The 19,905-nt window shown below is 49.8% G+C and overlaps 2 protein-coding genes across 11 annotated transcripts in view; both read left to right on the forward strand.

The window, feature by feature from the left end:
* Positions 1-3,440, forward strand: part of GTF3C2 (general transcription factor IIIC subunit 2) — a 31,177-nt gene extending 27,737 nt beyond the window's left edge. For all 4 annotated transcript variants that reach the window (XM_063695997.1, XM_019021267.3, XM_004028991.4 and 1 more), the window contains 6 exons: positions 11-172; positions 362-449; positions 705-833; positions 1,112-1,264; positions 2,009-2,116; positions 2,401-3,440. In XM_063695997.1, coding sequence (XP_063552067.1) covers positions 11-172; positions 362-449; positions 705-833; positions 1,112-1,264; positions 2,009-2,116; positions 2,401-2,619 — 859 coding nt within the window. In that variant the 3' untranslated portion in view covers positions 2,620-3,440. The remainder of the gene's footprint in view (positions 1-10; positions 173-361; positions 450-704; positions 834-1,111; positions 1,265-2,008; positions 2,117-2,400) is intronic.
* Positions 3,441-6,186: 2,746 nt separating this feature from the next.
* On the forward strand, positions 6,187-19,816 carry MPV17 (mitochondrial inner membrane protein MPV17). 7 transcript variants are annotated; one of them, XM_063696002.1, is made up of 9 exons: positions 6,205-6,248; positions 6,780-6,854; positions 12,145-12,240; positions 16,211-16,326; positions 16,548-16,640; positions 16,731-16,826; positions 17,074-17,106; positions 17,369-17,421; positions 19,327-19,816. In XM_063696002.1, the coding sequence occupies exons 3-9, from the start codon at positions 12,219-12,221 to the stop codon at positions 19,394-19,396; spliced, it is 483 nt and encodes a 160-aa protein (XP_063552072.1). In that variant the 5' UTR covers positions 6,205-6,248; positions 6,780-6,854; positions 12,145-12,218; the 3' UTR covers positions 19,397-19,816. The 7 variants fall into 7 exon arrangements, with proteins under 7 accessions (XP_004029044.2, XP_063552070.1, XP_018876813.2 ...); XM_004028995.4 differs by lacking the exon at positions 12,145-12,240 and having other exon boundaries at positions 6,187-6,248; XM_055377637.2 differs by lacking the exon at positions 12,145-12,240 and having other exon boundaries at positions 6,229-6,310.
* Positions 19,817-19,905: the final 89 nt, after the last annotated feature.

The following is a 19,905-nucleotide window of genomic DNA, read 5'->3' on the forward strand; positions in this document are numbered from 1 at the left end:
CTTTTTACAGCCATTTCCTTGTCTCTGCGGGGAGTGACCGGAAAATCAAATTCTGGGACCTTCGACGACCTTACGAACCCATAAACTCTATCAAGCGCTTCTTGAGTACAGAACTGGCCTGGCTGCTTCCCTACAATGGTGTCACTGTGGCTCAGGACAACTGCTATGCCTCGTACGGCAAGATGGAGATAGGACCTCTAGGGACAGGCCCTAAGGGTTGGAATGCAAAGCATGCCAGATTGTTGTGGGGAGAGGAGGGTAGAGAGTTGGTTCACTGAGGTGGTTTAAATTCTGGAAGAGGTTAAGGAGAAGAAATGAATCTAAAGAAAAGGAAGGTTTAAATTTATTTCTCTTTTAACAGTTATGGACTCTGTGGGATTCATTATATTGACGCTGGTTACCTTGGTTTCAAGGCCTACTTCACTGCTCCTCGAAAAGGCACCGTTTGGGTGAGCCCCCCTTTCTTTTGCAGTCATCATTACAAAGGAAAATGGCTCATTTATGCACTATTAGTAGTCAGAAAGAGGCAGTAGTTTTGGGTAGAAGGAGAAGATAGGGATGTGGTAACTCTATCATCAGGGCTGTCGGTTATGATAAACTCATTTTTGTTTGTGTGTCTGTCTCTCAGACTGTGCAGCTGTTACCAGTTCATAGCTCTGAATGAATATATGAATGAATGAATGAAATCTGTCTCTTTCTATTAGAGTCTTTCAGGATCCGACTGGCTTGGGACAATAGCTGCAGGAGATATATCCGGGGAGCTCATTGCTGCTATATTACCAGATATGGCACTGAATCCAATAAATGTCAAGCGACCTGTAGAGCGAAGATTTGTACGTATATGAACATCTAACAGCAGCTGTTGGATCCTAACCCACATGCCCTCCCAAATTCTGGTAGAGTACAAACTAGTGTCAGGTCTCCCGGCCCTGATATCCCAGAAAATCTTAGCACAGAGTTGTATATAATCTTCCCTACCCTACTGCATCTGAGCATATATTTAAAGATACTACTTTTCTCCATCTTTAAGCCTTTCCTGCCCAAACCACTTTCCTCTGCTTTTATTCTGTCTTGAGTATTATAGAACCTAATTTCATGGTCTCCTTTCCAGCCTATATATAAAGCAGATCTGATACCGTATCAGGACAGTCCTGAAGGTCCAGACCATTCTTCTGCTTCATCTGGGGTCCCCAACCCTCCCAAGGCTCGAACTTACACTGAAACTGTCAACCATCACTACTTGCTCTTTCAAGACACAGATTTGGTAAGCTGAGGCCAGGAGAATGGGTGTGGTATTAGAAAAGGTAGAAAACTTTAGTCTTTGTATAGTACGCAAGCCTGAGTTCAGCACAAAGATGTAAAACTAAGGAGCCTCGGCCAGGTGCAGTGGCTCATGCCTGTAATCCCAGCAGTTTGGGGGGATTAGGCGGGCAGATCACAAGGTCAAGAGATCGAGACCATCCTGGCCAACATGGTGAAACTCCGTCTCTACTAAAAATACAAAAATTAGCTGGGCGTGGTGGCGCGTGCCTGTAGTCCCAGCTATTCAGGAGGCTGAGGCAGGAGAATCACTTGAACCCAGGAGGTGGAGATTGCAGTGAGCCAAGGTCACACCACTGCACTCCAGCCTGGCGACACAGCAAGACTCTGTCTCAAAAAAAAAAAGGGCCAGGCGTAGTGGCTCACACCTGTAATCCTAGCACTTTGGGAGGCTGAGGCGGGCGGATCACCTGAGGTCAGGAGTTCAAGACCAGCCTGACCAACATGGTGAAACCCTGTCTCTACTAAAAATACAAAAAATCTGCCGGGCGTGATGGCGGGCGCCTGTAATCCCAGCTACTCAGGAGGCTGAGGCAGAGAATCACTTGAACCTGGGAAGCACAGGTTGTAGTGAGCTGCCAAGATCGCGCCACTGCACTCCAGCCTGGGTGACAGAGCGAGACTCCGTCTCAAAAAAAAACAAACGAGCCTCTCACTTTCTCTCTCCTATTCCATTTCCCTTCCCCAGGGTTCATTCCATGATCTGCTCCGTAGAGAACCAATGCTGCGCATGCAGGAGGGAGAGGGGCATTCTCAACTCTGCCTGGACAGGCTGCAGCTGGAGGCTATTCATAAGGTAGTCTCTCATCCTCTCCACCCTTCACTCTCATTTCCCCCCAGTTCTGGGCCTGGGGCTGATGAAATGGTAGATGAAAAGGTTACACAGATGACAACCTCCTCCTCCTACAGAGCATGACAGACGTACCTCATTCACTGGCTTTTCATTCTTACCTCTGTCACCCCTCATGGTCCTGTCCTTTCAGATTGTGGCTCATTTTTTTTTTTTTGTTCATACAGCTAGGAGTCACCCTAAAGCACCACCCATGAGCATCTCTCTCTTGTTTTCTGTTCTCTTCACAGGTACGTTTCAGCCCAAACCTGGACTCCTATGGATGGCTGGTATCTGGGGGGCAGTCAGGGCTGGTTCGAATCCATTTTGTCCGTGGACTCGCCTCCCCACTGGGCCACCGTATGCAGCTTGAAAGCCGAGCCCACTTCAATGCTATGTTCCAACCATCCTCCCCCACTAGACGGCCTGGCTTCTCTCCAACCAGCCATCGCCTTCTGCCCACTCCCTAGCCTTGGCCCACACCAGATCCTTGGAGTGAAGTTGGTCAAGAACAAATGGCCCCTATGCACAGAGCCATAGGAACTGGGGGCCTTCCCTGGACAGTGATCATGCCAGGCCTGGACCTTTAGGCCTGCCTCCCCAGGACTCCTTAGATCCCACTCTTTCTACAGACTTCTGTGATCACAGCCCCCTGCGGGCAGGGGGGCTCTCCCTCCACCAACTCTCAAGGCTCCTCAGCCTAAGACTATGGCTCATGAGAAACACTCAGGCCTGACCTAGGCTTGGGAGTCAAACTGCTCATATTGAGCATATTGTTAAGTGGGTAAAGCCAAGTAAAGGTACTGGGTGTTTTTGCGACCACTTGTGAATGGGTGTATGGAGAACTGAAAAGGGTATCTGCATGAAGGCTCCTGTCTGACTATTCCAGGATCCAATATTACTGCCTTCTGAAACTTCCTCTTTAGGGTAACCATCATGTATGCCCACGAGGGTGATAGTAATTCGTGAGACTGAAGTTGCTTAGAGTACTTCTTTGACCAAGGAATACCACAGACACCCTACTGATAGAACAGTGGCTCAGATCTTACTTGCTCCTGCTTACGAAGTATTCCCAATCACTGGTCATCTGACCCTACTTGAACACTCCTGAACAGTCATGTTTTTTAAAATCTTCCTTTATATCAAGTCAGAGAGTATACTTCTATAAATTTCACTCATGGATGTTAGGAAATCTAGTCATCTTCCCTGTGATTGCCCTGTTAAGTATTTAACCATAGCTATCATGTGTTTCCCAAATCTTCTCTAGATTAAATATCTTCAGTTACTTCAACCATTCTTTTACACGTCATGATTTTTGATCCTTCATGATACTGTCACATTGTTGACTCATTAGAATGTTTACCTACTTCAGTTCTATGTATAGGAGGTGTTTAGAACCCAAGTACTGTAATGTATTGTTATATCTCATCTTGTTAGAGTCCTCTTGTGGGATGCTGCAGACTCACAGTGACTATGATACTGCCTCCTAAGCAAGGACACACCCCAGTAATGAGAAATAGGCAAACCATGGTCTTGAAATGCCTAGGAGTATAGGCTGGGGTTTGGAGGGAAATAGTTGGATGACCTCAGGAAATAGAAAAAAACAGGCAGCTGCTTTTTGGACAGAGTGGAGATGAGATCAGTGCCTACCTGGAACAAAACCCTCTGGCATTCTAGACTGGTCGAGTATGTAGTGTAGGGACTTTATCATCTATCAGAAAATCTCCTTTAAGAAGAAGCGATCAAGAAGTTTAGTCCCGGCCAGGTGTGGTGGCTCACGCCTGTAATCCCAACACTTTGGGAGGCCAAGGCAGACGGATTACTTGAGGTCAGAAGTTCGAGACCAGCCTGGCCAACGTATGGTGAAACCCCGTCTCTACCAAAAATGTAAAAAATTAGCCAGGTGTGATGGCACACACCTGCAATCCCAGCTACTCGGGAGGCTGAGGCAGAAGAATCATTTGAACCTGGGAGGCAGAGGTTGCAGTGAGCCGAGATCCTGCCACTGCACTCCAGCCTGGGTGACGGAGCGAGACTCCGTCTCAAAAAGAGTTCAGCCCCTATCCTGTACAGATGGGAAAACAGACCTGGAGGAAACCCAAGTCTATCAACAGCAGAGACCACAACCCATGTCAGTGCAAAGAAGCCAAGTGTTGCACTACCCTATTGGGATCCAGCTCACATTGAGCCAGTTTTGTTTTTTGAGCTGTTACGCAAGTGCCTTCTGTCGAAGAGAAGCTTTACTCAATTCTCCAGGGCCGCCCCCTTCCTATTTTCAGTGGTAGAAAAGATGAGACCTGGGGATCCACACTTGAGGCTGTAGATTGGTGCTGGCAGCCCTGCTTCCGCAACTGAGTCTCAGCCCTAGTCTTGACCTTGTTCTTTTTCTCTACCAGAAGCTTTTTCTCTTTCTAACCCTCCCTCCCAATATACCCACTTCATACTATCCATTGTTCATACACTTCTCTACCTTTATTCCTCTTCTCATACTCCTCCCTTCACCAGAGTGTCTTTTTCCACCATCTTCACCTGAGTTCAATTCATCCTTCACGGTCCCAGCTCAAATTCCACCTTCACCAAAGAGCTTCCCAGTTTTCTCCAGTAAAAAATAGTCTCCCTCCCTTGTGTTCCCAAGGGGGAAGGAAGGAAAAAGGATAAACAGGCATTAAGCACTTGATCCATTTTAGGCACTTCGCATGTGTCACTTGTGTGAGGTAGGTATTGCCATTTTACTTAAAAGAGTTGGAGAGGGTAAGCTGTCTGTAAAAGGTCAAGGTCATATAACTAGTAAGTGGTGGTGCTGGGGATTTGAACTCAGTCTAACTTCAGAATATAACTTTACAGCCTACCACATTTGGTCTCCTATTACATTTACTTTTGTTAGTTCACTCCTCTAGCATGCTGTTTTGCAAATAGCATTTTAGTTAAATGTTTGTGACATTGACTTCTCTTGCTTCCTTACTCTGTTTCTCCAGGATTTGTGGCAGGAGTCTCCCTGCCTTAATCATAAAGGAATTGAGTAAATTGGGGGTGGAGCTGGGCAGGTGGAGAGCCTGAAAGAGTGTGCCTCCTGACGTGTGGGCTCCCTGGAGATAAGTAAAGCCTGCCAGCCTGACAAGTCCATTGCCAGGGATATTGTAGACATTTCCAACGCTCTAGAAAGGATATTGCTCTATATTCACAGACTCTTAGAATGTTAGAGCTGGAAGGGGATTAAGAAATCACCTAGCTTACTGGTTTTCAAACATGCAGTTGTGGGCCCCGTTAAAAATGGGTCTTTTGAGAAGTATATACATGGAAAAAAAAGTTGGAGAAGCAGCTGTAGTAATGCTGCCCCTCTCATCCCCACACACAAACATCTGAAAAATCCCTAGAACTGAGGAGCCGAGTTTGGAAAGTCAATAGTGTAACCTCCCTCATTTTACAGAGCAGAGCCTTAACATCAAGTCTAGTCATGACCAAGGCTGCACAGCCCGTTAGTTTGGGAGCCAATACCTAATGTCTTCTGAGGTTCTAATTCCAATGCTTTCTGTGGAAGAATCATACATATGCAGTACTTCTTAAGTGGCTGTTTGCGGCAAAGCACTGAAATAGTTGCTATGAGGACGACAAATATGAACGACCCCAGTTTTACCCACTCATGAGCTCACAGTTGAGGCCAGTGAAGAACCTAGAGACAAAACACGCACTTAACTATAACTTATAGTTCCCTAACTACGATTGCTGAGACAAGGATCGTAGTTACGGCCAGTTATGCGGGGAGGGTGGGCTGAACAATGAGACTACCGGATCGAGAGAGGCCCGGGTCTCGCAGGGAGAGAAGGGGCAGGAGGAGGCAGAGGGTCGAACTTAGGTGAGAAATATGGCTGGCGGGCCCCACACCAGGGTCCGGCACAGTCCAGCTGGAAAAGGGGTCTCTCACAGAGTGGGTGGCCGAGTTAGGCCGCTCTCCACGGGTATTCACGGCTCGGTCCACCCCCATTCCTGTCCTGGCTGCGTAATCCGAAAGACGCTGGGAGGAAGGGGCGGGACTTGTGGCGGAAGTTCCTAGGCCAGCCTGTCACGTGGGAGGGAGGCTCCGCGCCCAGCTCGCGATCAGGTGAGTGGCGGGTGATCTGCGGTCTCTGGCTTAAAGCGTCGCAAGCCATGAGTGCCCACAAGGTGTGTGGTCATCCTATATCCGGGCAGTGACGGGCCCTATTTTCGGTTTGGAGTTGGACTCAGGAAGGTTACAAACTGGTTCCAACCAAGTCTGAATCTGGAGACGGACTCCAAGCTATCTTTTGAGGCACCCAAGCTCTGGGTAGAAGCCAGAGCAAAGCTGTCCTCATGAGTGTCTCCGTCGGGAACGGAGGCCTCCAGGTGGTCTGGCTTCAGGACTGAGGTTGGGGTGGCTGATGGCTGCTACCAGGAGTCCATAGCTTCCCACAGCCTTTCTCTCTTCCCCAATTGTCTAAGGCGACTCCTGCGACAGGAAGCTGTCTGGGAAGCATCCCTCATGTGGCCTCTGCCCCTTTAAGTCACATTGGAAGTGGGAAGGGGAAGGGAGTGGGCACAAGGGAATGTCAGGCGGCTTCTTAGTCGTGGAGAGGGACGGTGGGGGTGACCCCCTCTCCTCTTGGCTTGACAGGAAGCATGGCACTCTGGCGGGCATACCAGCGGGCCCTGGCTGCTCACCCGTGGAAAGTACAGGTCCTGACAGCTGGTGAGTGTCCCTCTAGGACTTGAGTGGGACCAGGGCAGACTGATTTGGAAGCCAGAGCCTTGCCCCACTGCACCAGCCTCACTTCCTGTTTCTATTCAGCTCTCTTGAAGGGTTGGCTGTCTTTCATCCTACAGTGTCCCCAGTCTGTTTTGGAGGGTGGTCCCCAAGGCTGTTTTTAAGGGGTATGCGTAGTTGGCCAAGCTGTGCAGTAGGGTTTTAGGATTTCAAAGTCCTCAAAAAGCTGAACAGTCAGTCCTGAAGGATAAAGGCATTGCCCCAGGAGGCCTCAGCTTGGAAAACACGTTACCGTATGCAAAGCACTTTCATATACGTTATGGCATAGGGCCCCCACAAAGGTGTGTGAGCTAGGAGGGTTACTTGAGTCCACATTAGATCACACCTAATAAGTGCTGAATCAAGACTCTTACCCCAGTTTTTCTTGGTATTTTTTATTGTGAAACATACAAAAGAATGATTAAGATGTGTATGTACAGTTTAAATGGCATTAAAACCGAACACTCCTGTGTCAGTAATCAGCTTTGAGACCTCTTGAGCGCCTCTCCGTAATTCACCCAAAATTTCCTGAGTTTTGTTTATATCATTCATTTGCTTTTGTTATCATTTACTGCCTAAATATGTATCTCCAAGGTTAGTATATTGGTATCTGATCACTCCATCCTGATCCATTTGGAGTGGTCAGATACCAGTCACTCCAAATGCAGTGATTGAGTACTAACCTCACAGAGGGAATGCAGTGACCTACCTGCATTTGTTACCATCTTCATTTTGCAAGTTAGCTAATGTAAGAGGATGGCATGAAGATAAGTAAGTCTTAGAGGGGGAATGACAGAAGGCCTTAGAACATTGGGGTGCAAAGAGTGATCACATTAAGATGAGGTCTTGCCCATGTTTAGAGAAGGGGAACAGGATTCTAGTGATGACTGGCCTTCTGAGAAGAGGACTATTGGAAGGGATTGGGGGCTACTGAAGGCCAGAGTGGAATAGGGATCCTGTGACCAGAACAGCCCTACATCAGCACAGAAACTTAACTGCATGAATGGCCAGGAGATGGATTCTTTGGCCCTTCCCTGGGCCCCTCTCCAGTCTCCGGTGCCTAACCACCTCTTGTCCTGTCCTCAGCGTCCGTCAGCCTGTATGACTCACCTGGCTACGTGTGTGGTGACTCATGCTGGACAGTGTGGCTATGATGGGAACTGACACGCTGGGCCCTTTGCCCAGGCTCAGATTCCCTCAGGGCCCATAACTGCCAGATGGAAGATTCCCCCTTGTGGTCATCAAGAATAGGGAGGGAAAGAGTCCTTATATTTCCCTACCTAAGGCATCTGCAGCTGACAAGGGCAGGAGCTAGAGCTCCAAGGAGGCCTAGGTGCCGACATGTGGCTGGAGTTCTGGGCTCTTGGAGCTGGAGCCCTTCAGCTCCACAGCCTCAGTCTTCCTGAGGCTATGCTGATGTCCCAGCTCAGCCCTGAAGCAAAATGTAGCCTCCCAGCACTTTTCCCAGACTTTTTCAGACCATTCAGACTTTTCCTTTCCTGCTGTTCACTGTATTTGGATCAAACTACAAATAAAAGGTGCAAGTGGCTTTAGTTCACTGAGCCATTTTTGGACCCCAGCACAGTAGTTCCTAAGGTCCCATGGGATAGCTCATCACACTGGAAAACAGTACAGAGATTTCAGACTTAGAAGACCAGGATTTGAATCTTAAAACCATAGCACCTAGTAGGTGCATTAATCAGGACAAGTCAGTAAGCTTCTTTGAGCCTTAGTTTCCTCTTTTAAAACTTGAGTTTAGGGACTGGGCGCGGTGGCTCACACCTGTAATCCCAGCACTTTGGGACGCCGAGGTGGGCGGATCACGAGGTCAGGAGATCGAGACCAACCTGGCTAACATGGTGAAACCCTGTCTCTACTGAAAATACAAAATTAGCCGGGTATGGTGGCGCATGCCTGTATTCCCAGCTACTTGGGAGGCTGAGGCAGGAGAATCACTTGAACCCATGAAGCAGAGGTTGCGGTGAGCCAAGATTGTGCCAATGCACTCCAGCCTGGGCAACAAGAGCGAAACTCTATCTCAAAAAAAAAAAAAATCAACAAAAAAAATCTTGAGTTTAGTTATATGACTTCACAGGGTCAGTATAGGAGTATCACTGTGAAAAGGTTTTGGACTTTTTTTTTCTTTTTTTTTTTTTCTTCAAGATGGAGTCTTGCACTGTTGCCCGGGCTGGAGTGCAGTGGCGTGATCTCGACTCACTGCAACCTCTGCCTCCCGGGTTGAAGTGATTCTCCTGCCTCAGCCTCCCCAGCAGCTGGGATTATAGGCATGCGCCACCACGCCCAGCTAATTTTTTCTATTTTTAGTAGAGACGGGATTTCACCATGTTGGCCAGGCTGGTCTCGGACACTTGACCTCGTGATTCACCCGCCTCGGCCTCCTAAAGTGCTGGGATTACAGGCGTGAGCCACTGAGCTCAGCCTTTTTTTCTTTTTCTTTTTCTTTTTTCTTTTTTTTTGAGATAAGGTGTCACCCTGTTACCCAGGCTGGAGAGTGGTGGTGCTATATCAGCTCACTGCAACCTCCGCCTCCTGGGTTCAAGCAATTCTCATGCTTCAGCCTCCTGAGTAGCTGGGACTACAAGTGCACAGCACCACACCAGGCTACTTTTTTGTATTTTTAGTAGAGATGGGCTTTCTCCATGTTGGCCAGGCTAGTCTTGAACTCCTGACCTCAAGTGATCCGCCCACCTCAGCCTCCCAGAGTACTAGGATTACAGGTGTGATCCAGTACGCCCCACCTGGAAATGTTTTTAAATGCTCAATGAACTTAAAGACTCAACAGGTTGGTTCTTTCTATGAGTGTTGGCAACACAGGCACAATAAACTATTTTATTATTATTATTATTATTATTTGAGACGGGGTCTTGCTCTTTTGCCCAGGCTGGAGTGCAGTGGCATGATCCCATCCTGAACTGTGACTGTGCCACTGCACTCCAGCCTGGGCAACAGAGGATCCTCTGCCTTAGCCTCCCGAGTGGTTGGGACCACGGGCTTGCACCACCATGCCCAGCTAATTTCTTTTGTTTTTTAGTAGAGATGGGGTTTTGCCATGTTGCCCAAGCTTTATTCTTTTTATAGTGGCGTTTGGGTTAGGTTTGTTCCACTTGCCATAATCTGAACATGGATCACTATCTTAGCCTTGGGTTCCGGAAAGCAGAGCCTGAAGCTTATGTGCAGATACCTTGTTAGGTAGTAGGAAGTGATCCCATGGAGGGAAAGAGGGAGAGCCACTCTAAGGATGCATTATTGAATTAGCCACTGCTAAGGGCAGCTGTTGCTCAGTCCCTTGGAACTGAGAAGCTTTTTGAAATACTCCTTAAAGTGGCTGGGCGTGGTGGCTCATGCCTGTAATCCCAGCACTTTGGGAGGCTGAGGTGGGCGGATCACCGGAGGTCGGAAGTTTGAGACCAGCCTGGCCAACATGGTGAAACCCCGTCTCCACTAGAAATACAAAAATTAGCTGGGCATGGTGGTGGGTGCCTGTAATCCCAGCTGCTCGGGAGACTGAGGCAGGAAAATTGCTTGAGCCTGGGAGGCGGAGGTTGCAGTGAGCTGAGATCGTGCTACAGCACTCCAGCCTGGGCGACAGAGCGAGACTCCATCTCCAAAAAAAAAAAAAAAAGAAAAGAAATACTCCTTAGGACTGTCTGGATGAATAGCTATTTTCTAGAGAAAAGAAGAAACCTTTATCTGCCACTCCCATCCCACATTGGTCAAAGATTCCAAAGACTTACCCCAGGCTGGGTGTGGTGGCTCACCAGCACTTTGGGAGGCAGAGGCGGGCAGATCACTTGAGGTAAGGAGTTCGAGACCAGCCTGGCCAACATGGTGAAGTCCCGTCTCTACTAAAAATACAAAAATTAGCCGGGCATGGTGGCGCATGCCTGTAATCCCAGCTACTCAGGAGGCTGAGGCAGGAGAATTGCTTGAACCCAGGAGGTAGAGGTTGCAGTGAACCAAGATCCTGCCACTGCACTCCAGCCTAGACGACAGAGCGAGACTCCATCTGAAAAAAAAAAAAGGCCGGGCGCAGTGGCTCAGGCCTGTAATCCCTGCGCTTTGGGAGGCTGATGTGGGTGGATAACCTGAGGTCAGGAGTTCGAGACCAGCCTGACCAACAAGGTGAAACCCCATCTCTGCTAAAAATACAAAAATTATCTGGGTGTGGTGGCAGGTGCCTGTAGTCCCAGCTACTTGGGAGGCCGAGACAGGAGAATTGCTTGAACCTGTGAGGCAGAGGTTGCAGTGAGCTGAGATTGTGCCACTGCACTCCAGCCTGGGTGACAAAGCAAGACTCTGTCTCAAAAAAAAAAAAAAAAAAAAAAAAAGATTGACCTCATGGGATAACTCCCCTCCGCTACTAGTTCACACATGCATAGTCACTGCAGCCAACAATAGCAAAGGCCCAGGTGTGGTACAGGCCTGAAGCAAGAATCTATCCAGTGGAACTGCAGCAATGGCTGGAGTAAGAGATAGTGAATCAAGAACATTTGAAATGATTCAAAAGAAATGTCTAGTATACCAGTTTTGGCCAAGCCAGAGTCCGGAACAAGGTAGCCTGGGGAAAGGTTTGCTGTATGTTCTATGGAGTGTGAGTCAGCCTTATCCCTTCCTTCTTTGAGGGCCCTTCCACTCTCCAGTGGGCCCAGGGCCGAGCTTCATCCATCTTAGTCTACTTGGTCCTGCTGTGGGAGCAGCTGAGCTCTTACAAATACTGGTTTCCCTGGAGTCTGAATTAAGCCAGGGTATGAGAGCTCAATAGGCCTTACAGACAATCCTGTCCAGCCCAAGAGACTGCAGAGAAGGAAACTGAGGCAGGAGTGGGAATGTCATGCACTGAGGTCTCAGATAGTCAGTGGCTGAGCTGGCGTTATAACCTAGGGCACTGCCCACCATACTGCCTTGCACTTGAGACTACTGGAGCCTCCAGATGCTGAGTGCAACCCCAGCTGATCTGAGCTTAGATACGTAACAAGCTGCAAAACTACCCGTTTTGTCTCATTTTCTAGCAGTAGGATGGGTTCAGGTCAGAAATGGGAGAGCATTCAGAATAATCCCAGAGGATCCACTCCCCTCCCGCTGCTGGGCTTCCACTCCCTCTGGGCTCTGTGCCAGACTAAGCCCCTATCCTAGGCAGCTAACTAATGTTTGCAGACTTCTGGGGAGGAAGGCAGCACTGCTGGCCCCATGCCAGTAGCTATACCTGCTGACCCAGGCCTCCTGGACTGAAGGACACGCTTCCTGCTCCTCACTCCAAGAAGCCACTTCTTGCCCCTCTGCCTTCTGCACATGAAACTCAAAAGCCACAAAAGTAAGTAGAGGAACAAAATAGGAGAAGTAGGGAATTTACCCCGCCCATGCCCGGGAAGAGGGTGTGGAAGTTGGGGCTTTTCCACTAGTGGGCAGGAAGTGGTCCCAAATCGATCTGCTCAGAGGCAGGCTCCCTTCCCCCTGGCCGCTGGATCTGGTCGGGAGTGACGGCATGAGAACTGGCACCTACCCAGGGGCATGATGTCACACCTGCGCCAGCATCTGCTCGCTGGGCTCCACGCCCAGCCTGTCATTGGGCATCACTGCCCAGCAGCCCCTAGCCCTGCCCCATCAGGCCTCTGGCCATTATGTGTCTGCAGGCCTCCAGTCCCAACTCCCTAGAAACAAGTCCAAGGGGAGGGGGCCCAGAGCACTGGAGAGTCCAGACCAACCAAATATATCCAGGAGATCTCCCAGAGGCTGGGGTGGTTTGGGTCTGTTTGGGCTCTGGGTTGGGAAATGTGGGATGAGGAATCTGAATGTCTGGGTCCTTCCTGCCCAAAGGGGCACTTGGGCTGGAAAAGCAGGCTTGCTCTATGCTTGCTCCAAAGCCTTATACCACCTTGGAGTTGCTGCAGGCACAGGGGGCCTGATCATCTGTGGGCAAAGGAATCCCTGGGCGCTGCTCTTCTGAAATAAACCGTCAGGGACTGCAGATCTACATACCACCTACTCACCCCTACTGCTGCCCTGTCACTTGGTAGTCCCTTAGGCTTGATGGGCACAGTCTGGGGGACTTGAATCCATCTTTCTCCAAGGCTGCAGGCTTCCAGAACTATGGGGCTAGAAGTCAGGGACTTGGCTTTTCATTCCAGCTCTGCCTCTAGCTTGTTGTGTGACTGTTGGCAAGTCATGAAGAGTGAAAACACACACTTCTCTGTTTCTTTCCCAGGAATATTGCTGTCTGCCATCCCCACGAGGTGACAAGGAGCAGAATGATGGAATTTGGGGGAGTAAAGACAGAGAGGAAGTGCATTAGTCTAGGGAATGTCCTTTGATATGCAGGCCCTTTGGGGCCTCACTTGGGCAGGAACACCCAGCAGGGGAGCAGCCACAGGGGCCTCCTGGTGCCGCCGACCTCTGAGCCCATCTCAGCCCATGCCAGGAATACCCTGGCCTCCTTGGTCCTCCTTGAGAGAAGGCCTGGGTTCAGTTCCAACTGCACTCCTTACCAAGTCATCTCATCTCTCAAAGACTCATCATTAAATGGGGGTGTAGGCCGGGTGCAGTGGCTCACACCTATAATCCCAACACTTTGGGCGGCCAAGGCGGGTGGATCACCTGTGGTCAGGAGTTTGAGACCAGCCTGGCCAACATGGTGAAACCCCATCTCTACTAAAAATACAAAAATCAGCCAGGTGTGGTGGTGGGCACCTGCAATCCCAGCTACTCAGGAGGCTGAGGCAGGAGAATCGCTTGAACCCGGAAGGCAGAAGTTGCAGTGAGCGGAGATCGCACCACTGCACTCCAGCCTGGGCGACAGAATGAGACTCCATCTCAAAAATAAATGAATGAATGGATGAATGGATGAATGGAGGTGTGACCACCTACCTCCCAGATCTTTTGTGAGGATTAAATGTGTAAGAGTCTTTTGTAAACACCTTACCAAAGTAGACCATTACACTGTTGGTCCCTTCATTTGAGAAAGGACTGCCTTTTCTGCCTCACCATCCCCTGGCCTTCTTGGCAGCACTCTTCCCTTTCTGCAGGGCTGCAGCAGCTCCCTCTCATCCCTGACTGGAGGGATAGGGAACCGGGTGCGGGTGGGAGCAAACCTGCAGTTCCCCCGACGTCCTCGTACCTTCTACCCGACTTGGACCTTTGGGCGACTTAAGAATTCTTCAGGCCCTTTCTCAGAGTCGTGCTGCTGTTTGGGACAGTACATTTGACGTTTTCCCTTTATTTTCTGAGCACCTACCAGTAGCTTGCTTAGCTGTATGGTGAGGGGATGGGATAACAAAGGTATCTAGGATTCTATCCTTGGCCCTGGGAGGTCATGCCTCGCAGTGTTCTGGGAAGACCCCCACCACTTTGGGAGTTTCAGGGAGAGACGAGGCAGGACTGGGGGTGCCCAGAGCTGCTCCATGGCCAGTAGCCCAGGTGAGCCACGGGTGTCCATCCCCAACCCCAGCTCTCAGCCATACCCAGCTGCCACTGACTAGGCTGCTCAGGGGCAGGGCCGGGCAGAGGGTGTGGAGGAAGAGTGCAGCAGTGAGTGTGCAGCCAGCATGGACGTCAGAGCCAGTTCCGGGCCAAGGAATGGGGCAGAAGGATGTGTTTGTCCAGTGCTAATTGAGGGCACAGGGACAGTGTGACTGCGGGTCTGGAGGGGGGCTCTCATTACTCAGTGAGATAGACAGGTGAGCCAGAAATCATACGGTCACTCCCAAGTGGCCTGGTAAGTGTGTATTTGCTAGAAACCATCACACCACCATAATGGACTGGGGGCTCTGTAAACAGTGATGATTTCTGTCATAGTTTCTGGGTGTGGGTGTCTAAATAGGGCTGCTTGGAGCTGGGTATCTGTGCAGTTGGGGCAAGGGAAGCAGGTGCAGAGTCCTGGAAGGGAAATGGCCACTATATCCATTGCCAACTCAATCTAAGGTTGTGAATGGGGGAAATCTTGGTTTAGCTGATTGATTGTGCTAAGAGGTGGCCAAGACTCTTTCTTGTGGGGACTCTTATCAGCTCAACCAGTCATCTTCCTGCTTGTGACTATTTGAGCACTCTTGTTTTATTACTTTTTTTTTCTTTTTGAGATAGGGTCTTGCTCTGTTGCCCAGGCAGCAGTGTAATGGCGTGATCACTGCAGCCTGGACCTCCTGGGCTCAAGCAGTCCTCCCACTTCAGCCTCCTGAGTAGCTGGGACTACAGGCACGTGCCACCGTGCCCAGCTAATTGTTTAAAAAATTTTTTTTGTAGAAGTCGGGTCTTGCTATATTGCCCAGGCTGGACTCAAACTCTTGGGCTCAAGCAATCCTCCTGCCTCAGCCTCCCAGAGTGCCGGGATTACAGGTGTGAGCCACCATTCCAGGCCGGCACTCTTGTTTTAGAAAAAGATTTATTCTGGCCAGGCACAGTGGCTTATGCCTGTAATCTCAGCACTTTGAGAAGCCGAGGTGAGCAGATCACCTGAGGTCAGGGGTTCAAGATCAGCCTGGCTAACATGGCAAAACCCCATCTCTACTAAAAATACAAAAAATAGCCAGGCATGGTGGTGGGTGCCTGTAGTCCCAGCTACTTGAGAGGCTGAGGCAGGGGAATCGCTTGAATCGGGAGGCAGAGGTTGCAGTGAGCCAAGATCACGCCACTGCACTCTAGCCTGGACGACAGAGTGAGACTCAGTCTTTAAAAAAAAAAAGTTATTCTTGCTGTTCTCTACAAATAGAGATCCCCTAGACCAAGGTGAAAGCTGTTGGCAGGGTCTTGCATTGGGCTTGGGGGAGAAAACAGGGTTTCCTACCATTCTACACATGATTTATTCATTGTGCTGAGTCCTGGAAAGAACAGTGTCTAGGAATCCAGCCACCTGGTTGTTGCATTGGCCCTGCACTTACTGGTTATGTGGGACCCTGGACTTCGTTCCCATACCTCTAAAATAAGTGGTTTGCATTAAATTATCTTAAAGCCCCTTTTGATTCTGACAGTCTGTGGTTCTCAGCCCTGTGGCCTTAAATTCTCCTTCCTCTCTCTATACTTTCTGACTCTGACTTCCCTTTACTGCTCAATGCAAAGTTCCTGGACCTGGGTCTGCTCATCCCAGTTTCTGACAGAATACACATGAGGTGTCACCATCATTGGGGAGGTGAGGGCTTTGAGGCAGCAGGAAGGGACTAGTCATTTGTTTCCAGAATGAAGCCCTGGGGTTCAGAGTACCAGAGCCTCAGTGGAGGTCAGCAGATGTCCCTCCCTCCTTGGAATGGCAGCCCATCCCAGGAGATGTCCTGACAACACCTGTGTACCCTGCATAGGGTCCCTGATGGGCCTGGGTGACATTATCTCACAGCAGCTGGTGGAGAGGCGGGGTCTGCAGGAACACCAGAGAGGCCGGACTCTGACCATGGTGTCCCTGGGCTGTGTCTTTGTGGTAAGTTCTCCCCTCAACAGGGCTTCAGTGGACTCAACAGTGGTCTTAGTTCTTTGCCATCCTTTGGCTTCCCTTGGACTCTCACACCTAAGCCAACCTACCGCCCTCTTTTTTCTTAGTGTCCACTTCCCCTATTCTGATACTTGGGGCAGGGAGCTTAGTGAGGTAGAGGCCTAGGGCTCCCTCACTGCAGCCTGCTGCTATCTGGGGTTTACTTCCAGGGCCCTGTGGTAGGAGGCTGGTACAAGGTTTTGGATCGGTTCATCCCTGGCACCACCAAAGTGGATGCACTGAAGAAGATGTTGTTGGATCAGGTGAGCAGGAGAACAGAGTGGGGAGGGTGAGCTGTGTTGGGGGTAGGTGGGGATTTCAGCACTTATAGGACTTTAATTTCTCTTCCCTAGGGGGGCTTTGCCCCGTGTTTTCTAGGCTGCTTTCTCCCACTGGTAGGGGCACTTAATGGACTGTCAGCCCAGGACAACTGGGCCAAACTACAGCGGGTGAGCTGGGCAGGTGTGGAGAATGTCTCTGGCTGGCGGGCTGACAGCCCAGGGGAAGAAGACAGGTTTTACAGGGATAAAAAAGGGGGTAAGTGCAGGTAGAGTCCCAGGCCATGGAGGAGAGGAGCTGAGGGTTATGGTGCAGGAATGTGCTCTTTGAACCCAAGTCTGTGTGTGACATTCACACTGGGAAGTGGGAGCTGCTTGGAGGCGCAAGTGTTAATTTGTTCCTTCTCTGTCTCCCCAGGATTATCCTGATGCCCTTATCACCAGCTACTATGTAAGAGCTGACACCTCAACTGCTTGTTCTCCTGCTTCCTTAAGTCTAGAACTGTCCTGGGATTGGGGGGTCCCCCTGACATGGGAAACCCTTCCGTTGGGATTACTCTTTCATTCCCAGGATGGGCACCATAAATAGGGAAGCCATCACCCAACTGTTCACCTTTTTCTTGTGTGCAGAAGTTGGGGTAGGGCCAGGCAAGACAGTGAGTCTGGGGTCAGGTGGTGGGGCAGCCATCCAACCTTTACATTCTCTCTTGCAGCTATGGCCTGCTGTGCAGTTAGCCAACTTCTACCTGGTCCCCCTTCATTACAGGTATGTTGCACCCCTACCCCACCCATCAAGGAAGACCCACGTTACCAACAGTTGGAGACAAAATGATTCTCATTTCAACCTTGAGCTACCTTAGACCCCCAAACGGAACACTGAGCCATGATCAGAGTTCCTCAGATTCCCAAGCGTGTTATTCAGAATGTCTTGCCATTTCCAGAAACTGTCCCAGAGTGTCTGCCCACTGACCTTCTTCATCTCCCTAGGGAGGATCCTGCTTCTACCACCCTTGTCTCCATCCCACCTGAGCTGCGTCTTTGATGGCATATCTGGAGGGACAGTGGCTGGGGTGCTGCAGCCTAGGTTAGACAGAGAGGTAGACCAGAAGGCCAAGTAGGAGCCTGGCCAGACACTCACGATAAAGACAGTTGCTGAACTGCACCCAAAAAGATAGCGGAACTGAAGATGTGTGGTTCAAATGCTTGAAGGTGAAGGATCGTGGGAACGGGAAAATATGGAACGCTTCAGAGGGAACAGGGCCAAAATGTACATGAATAGCATAGCTAAAACGAATACAGACTGGCTGGGCACGGTGGCTCTCACCTGTAATTCTAGCACTTTGGGAGGCTGAGGCAAGAGGTTTGCTTGAGTCCAGGAGTTTGACACCAGCCTGGGCAATATAGTGAGACCTCATCTCTACAGAAAATACAAAAAGTTAGCCAGGCACATGGTAACATGTGCCTGTAGTCCCAGCTACTCGGGAGGCTGAGGTGGGAGGATCACTTGAGCCTGTGAGATGGAGGTTGCTGTGAACTGAGATTGTGCCACTGCATTTCAGCCTGGTGACAGAGTGAGACCCTGTCTCCAAAAAAAAAAAAAAAAAAAAAAGGCTGGACACAGTGGCTCACGCCTGTAATCCCAACACTTTGGGAGGCTGAGGCAGGTGGATCACAAGGTCAGGAATTCGAGACCAGCCTGACCAATATGTTGAAACCCTGTCTCTACTAAAAATACAAAAATTAGCTGGCTGTGGTGGCAGGTGCCTGTAGTCCCAGCTACTCGGGAGGCTGAGGCAGGAGAATCGCTTGAACCTGGGAGGCGGAGGTTGCAGTGAGCCAAGATCTTGCCACCGCACTCCAGCCTGGGCAACAGAGCGAGACTCCGTCTCAAAAAAAACCCCAAAAAACAAAAAAGGAATACAGACTTATGAACCAAATCCTAAACATTAGGGTCCTTTGCAACACTCTTTGAAACCAGAGCAAGGTTAATTTAAAACAGAAAGATGCTACTTTATATGGTAGTCTGTACATTTTGGAAGATGAAATCTCAGCTGGTACAAGACAGATCAATGAACTTAGAAGGGGCCCAGATAGGGGCCCTTTCTGTGATTAACAGAGCTATGCATGGCAAGAGAGCCGCTGAATATTTAGCCTTTGAGGCTCTCAGCCAGGAAACAGAGCTCTGGGATGGCACTAGAATTTGAGCCAGTTGTCCTTTAGTGCAAGCCACACAGGCCCTTCATAGGGTGCTGAAGGGGCTGGGTGTGGTGGCTCACACCTGTAATCCCAGCACTTTGGGAGGCCGAGGTGGGTGGCTCACTTGAGGTCAGGAGTTCGAGACCAGCCTGGCCAACATGGTGAAACCCTGTCTCTCCTAAAAATACAAAAATTAGCCAGGTGTGGTGGAGCACACCTGTAGTCCCAGCTACTTGGGAGGCTGAGGCACGAGAATCGATTGAACCCGGGAGGCAGTGAGCCAAGATCGTGCTACTGCACTCCAGCCTGGGCGACAGAGGAGACTCCGTCTCAAAAAAAAAGGTGCTGAAGGAAAGAGACCTAAACCTGCCAATCCTTTGTCATGATCCCTCCTTTGCCATTTCATGCTCCCATCTCCAGCCCTTGCTCACTGCTTAGCCTTCCTCCTCTTCATCGTGTTATTCCTGTTCCTTAGGTTGGCCGTTGTCCAATGTGTTGCTGTTATCTGGAACTCCTACCTGTCCTGGAAGGCACATCGGCTCTAAGCCTGCCTCACTCCATCGTTTCTACCTTGCAGTGATGCAGCTTGACCCTGGAACGGTCAGACAACCTCCTCAAAGTGGGCATACCAGTTTCCACGGGGTTGGGTTGCCGGTCAGAGCTTAAGAGGACTAGCACCCTGCAATGCCCCTCTTCACTCTAAAATGTACACTGACTGCTTTAGAGCCCTTGATAATAGTCTTATTCCCACCACATACTAGGCACTCCATAAATATCTGTTGAACCTTCATGACCTTATCAACTTTACACCCATATCCCAGCAAATGCCACTCATCCCCACTCTTCATAGACACATTTGTTACTCTAACCCTGCCTAGGCTTCTTGTAGCTCCAGCTCTTTAGAGACTCCCGGAACCCTTTACATGGTGCCTCAGTAAATATGTTATTAAATATGTAATCCGGAATCTGCAGTGGTAATGAGTAAGTTTTTAAGCAGAAAACTATTGGGGAATCATTTCTAGAGCTGGGAAGAAGCCAAGAGACCACCAAGCCC

The sequence above is a fragment of the Gorilla gorilla genome, chromosome 12 (assembly GCF_029281585.2).
Source record: "Gorilla gorilla gorilla isolate KB3781 chromosome 12, NHGRI_mGorGor1-v2.1_pri, whole genome shotgun sequence".
NCBI lineage: Eukaryota > Metazoa > Chordata > Mammalia > Primates > Hominidae > Gorilla > Gorilla gorilla.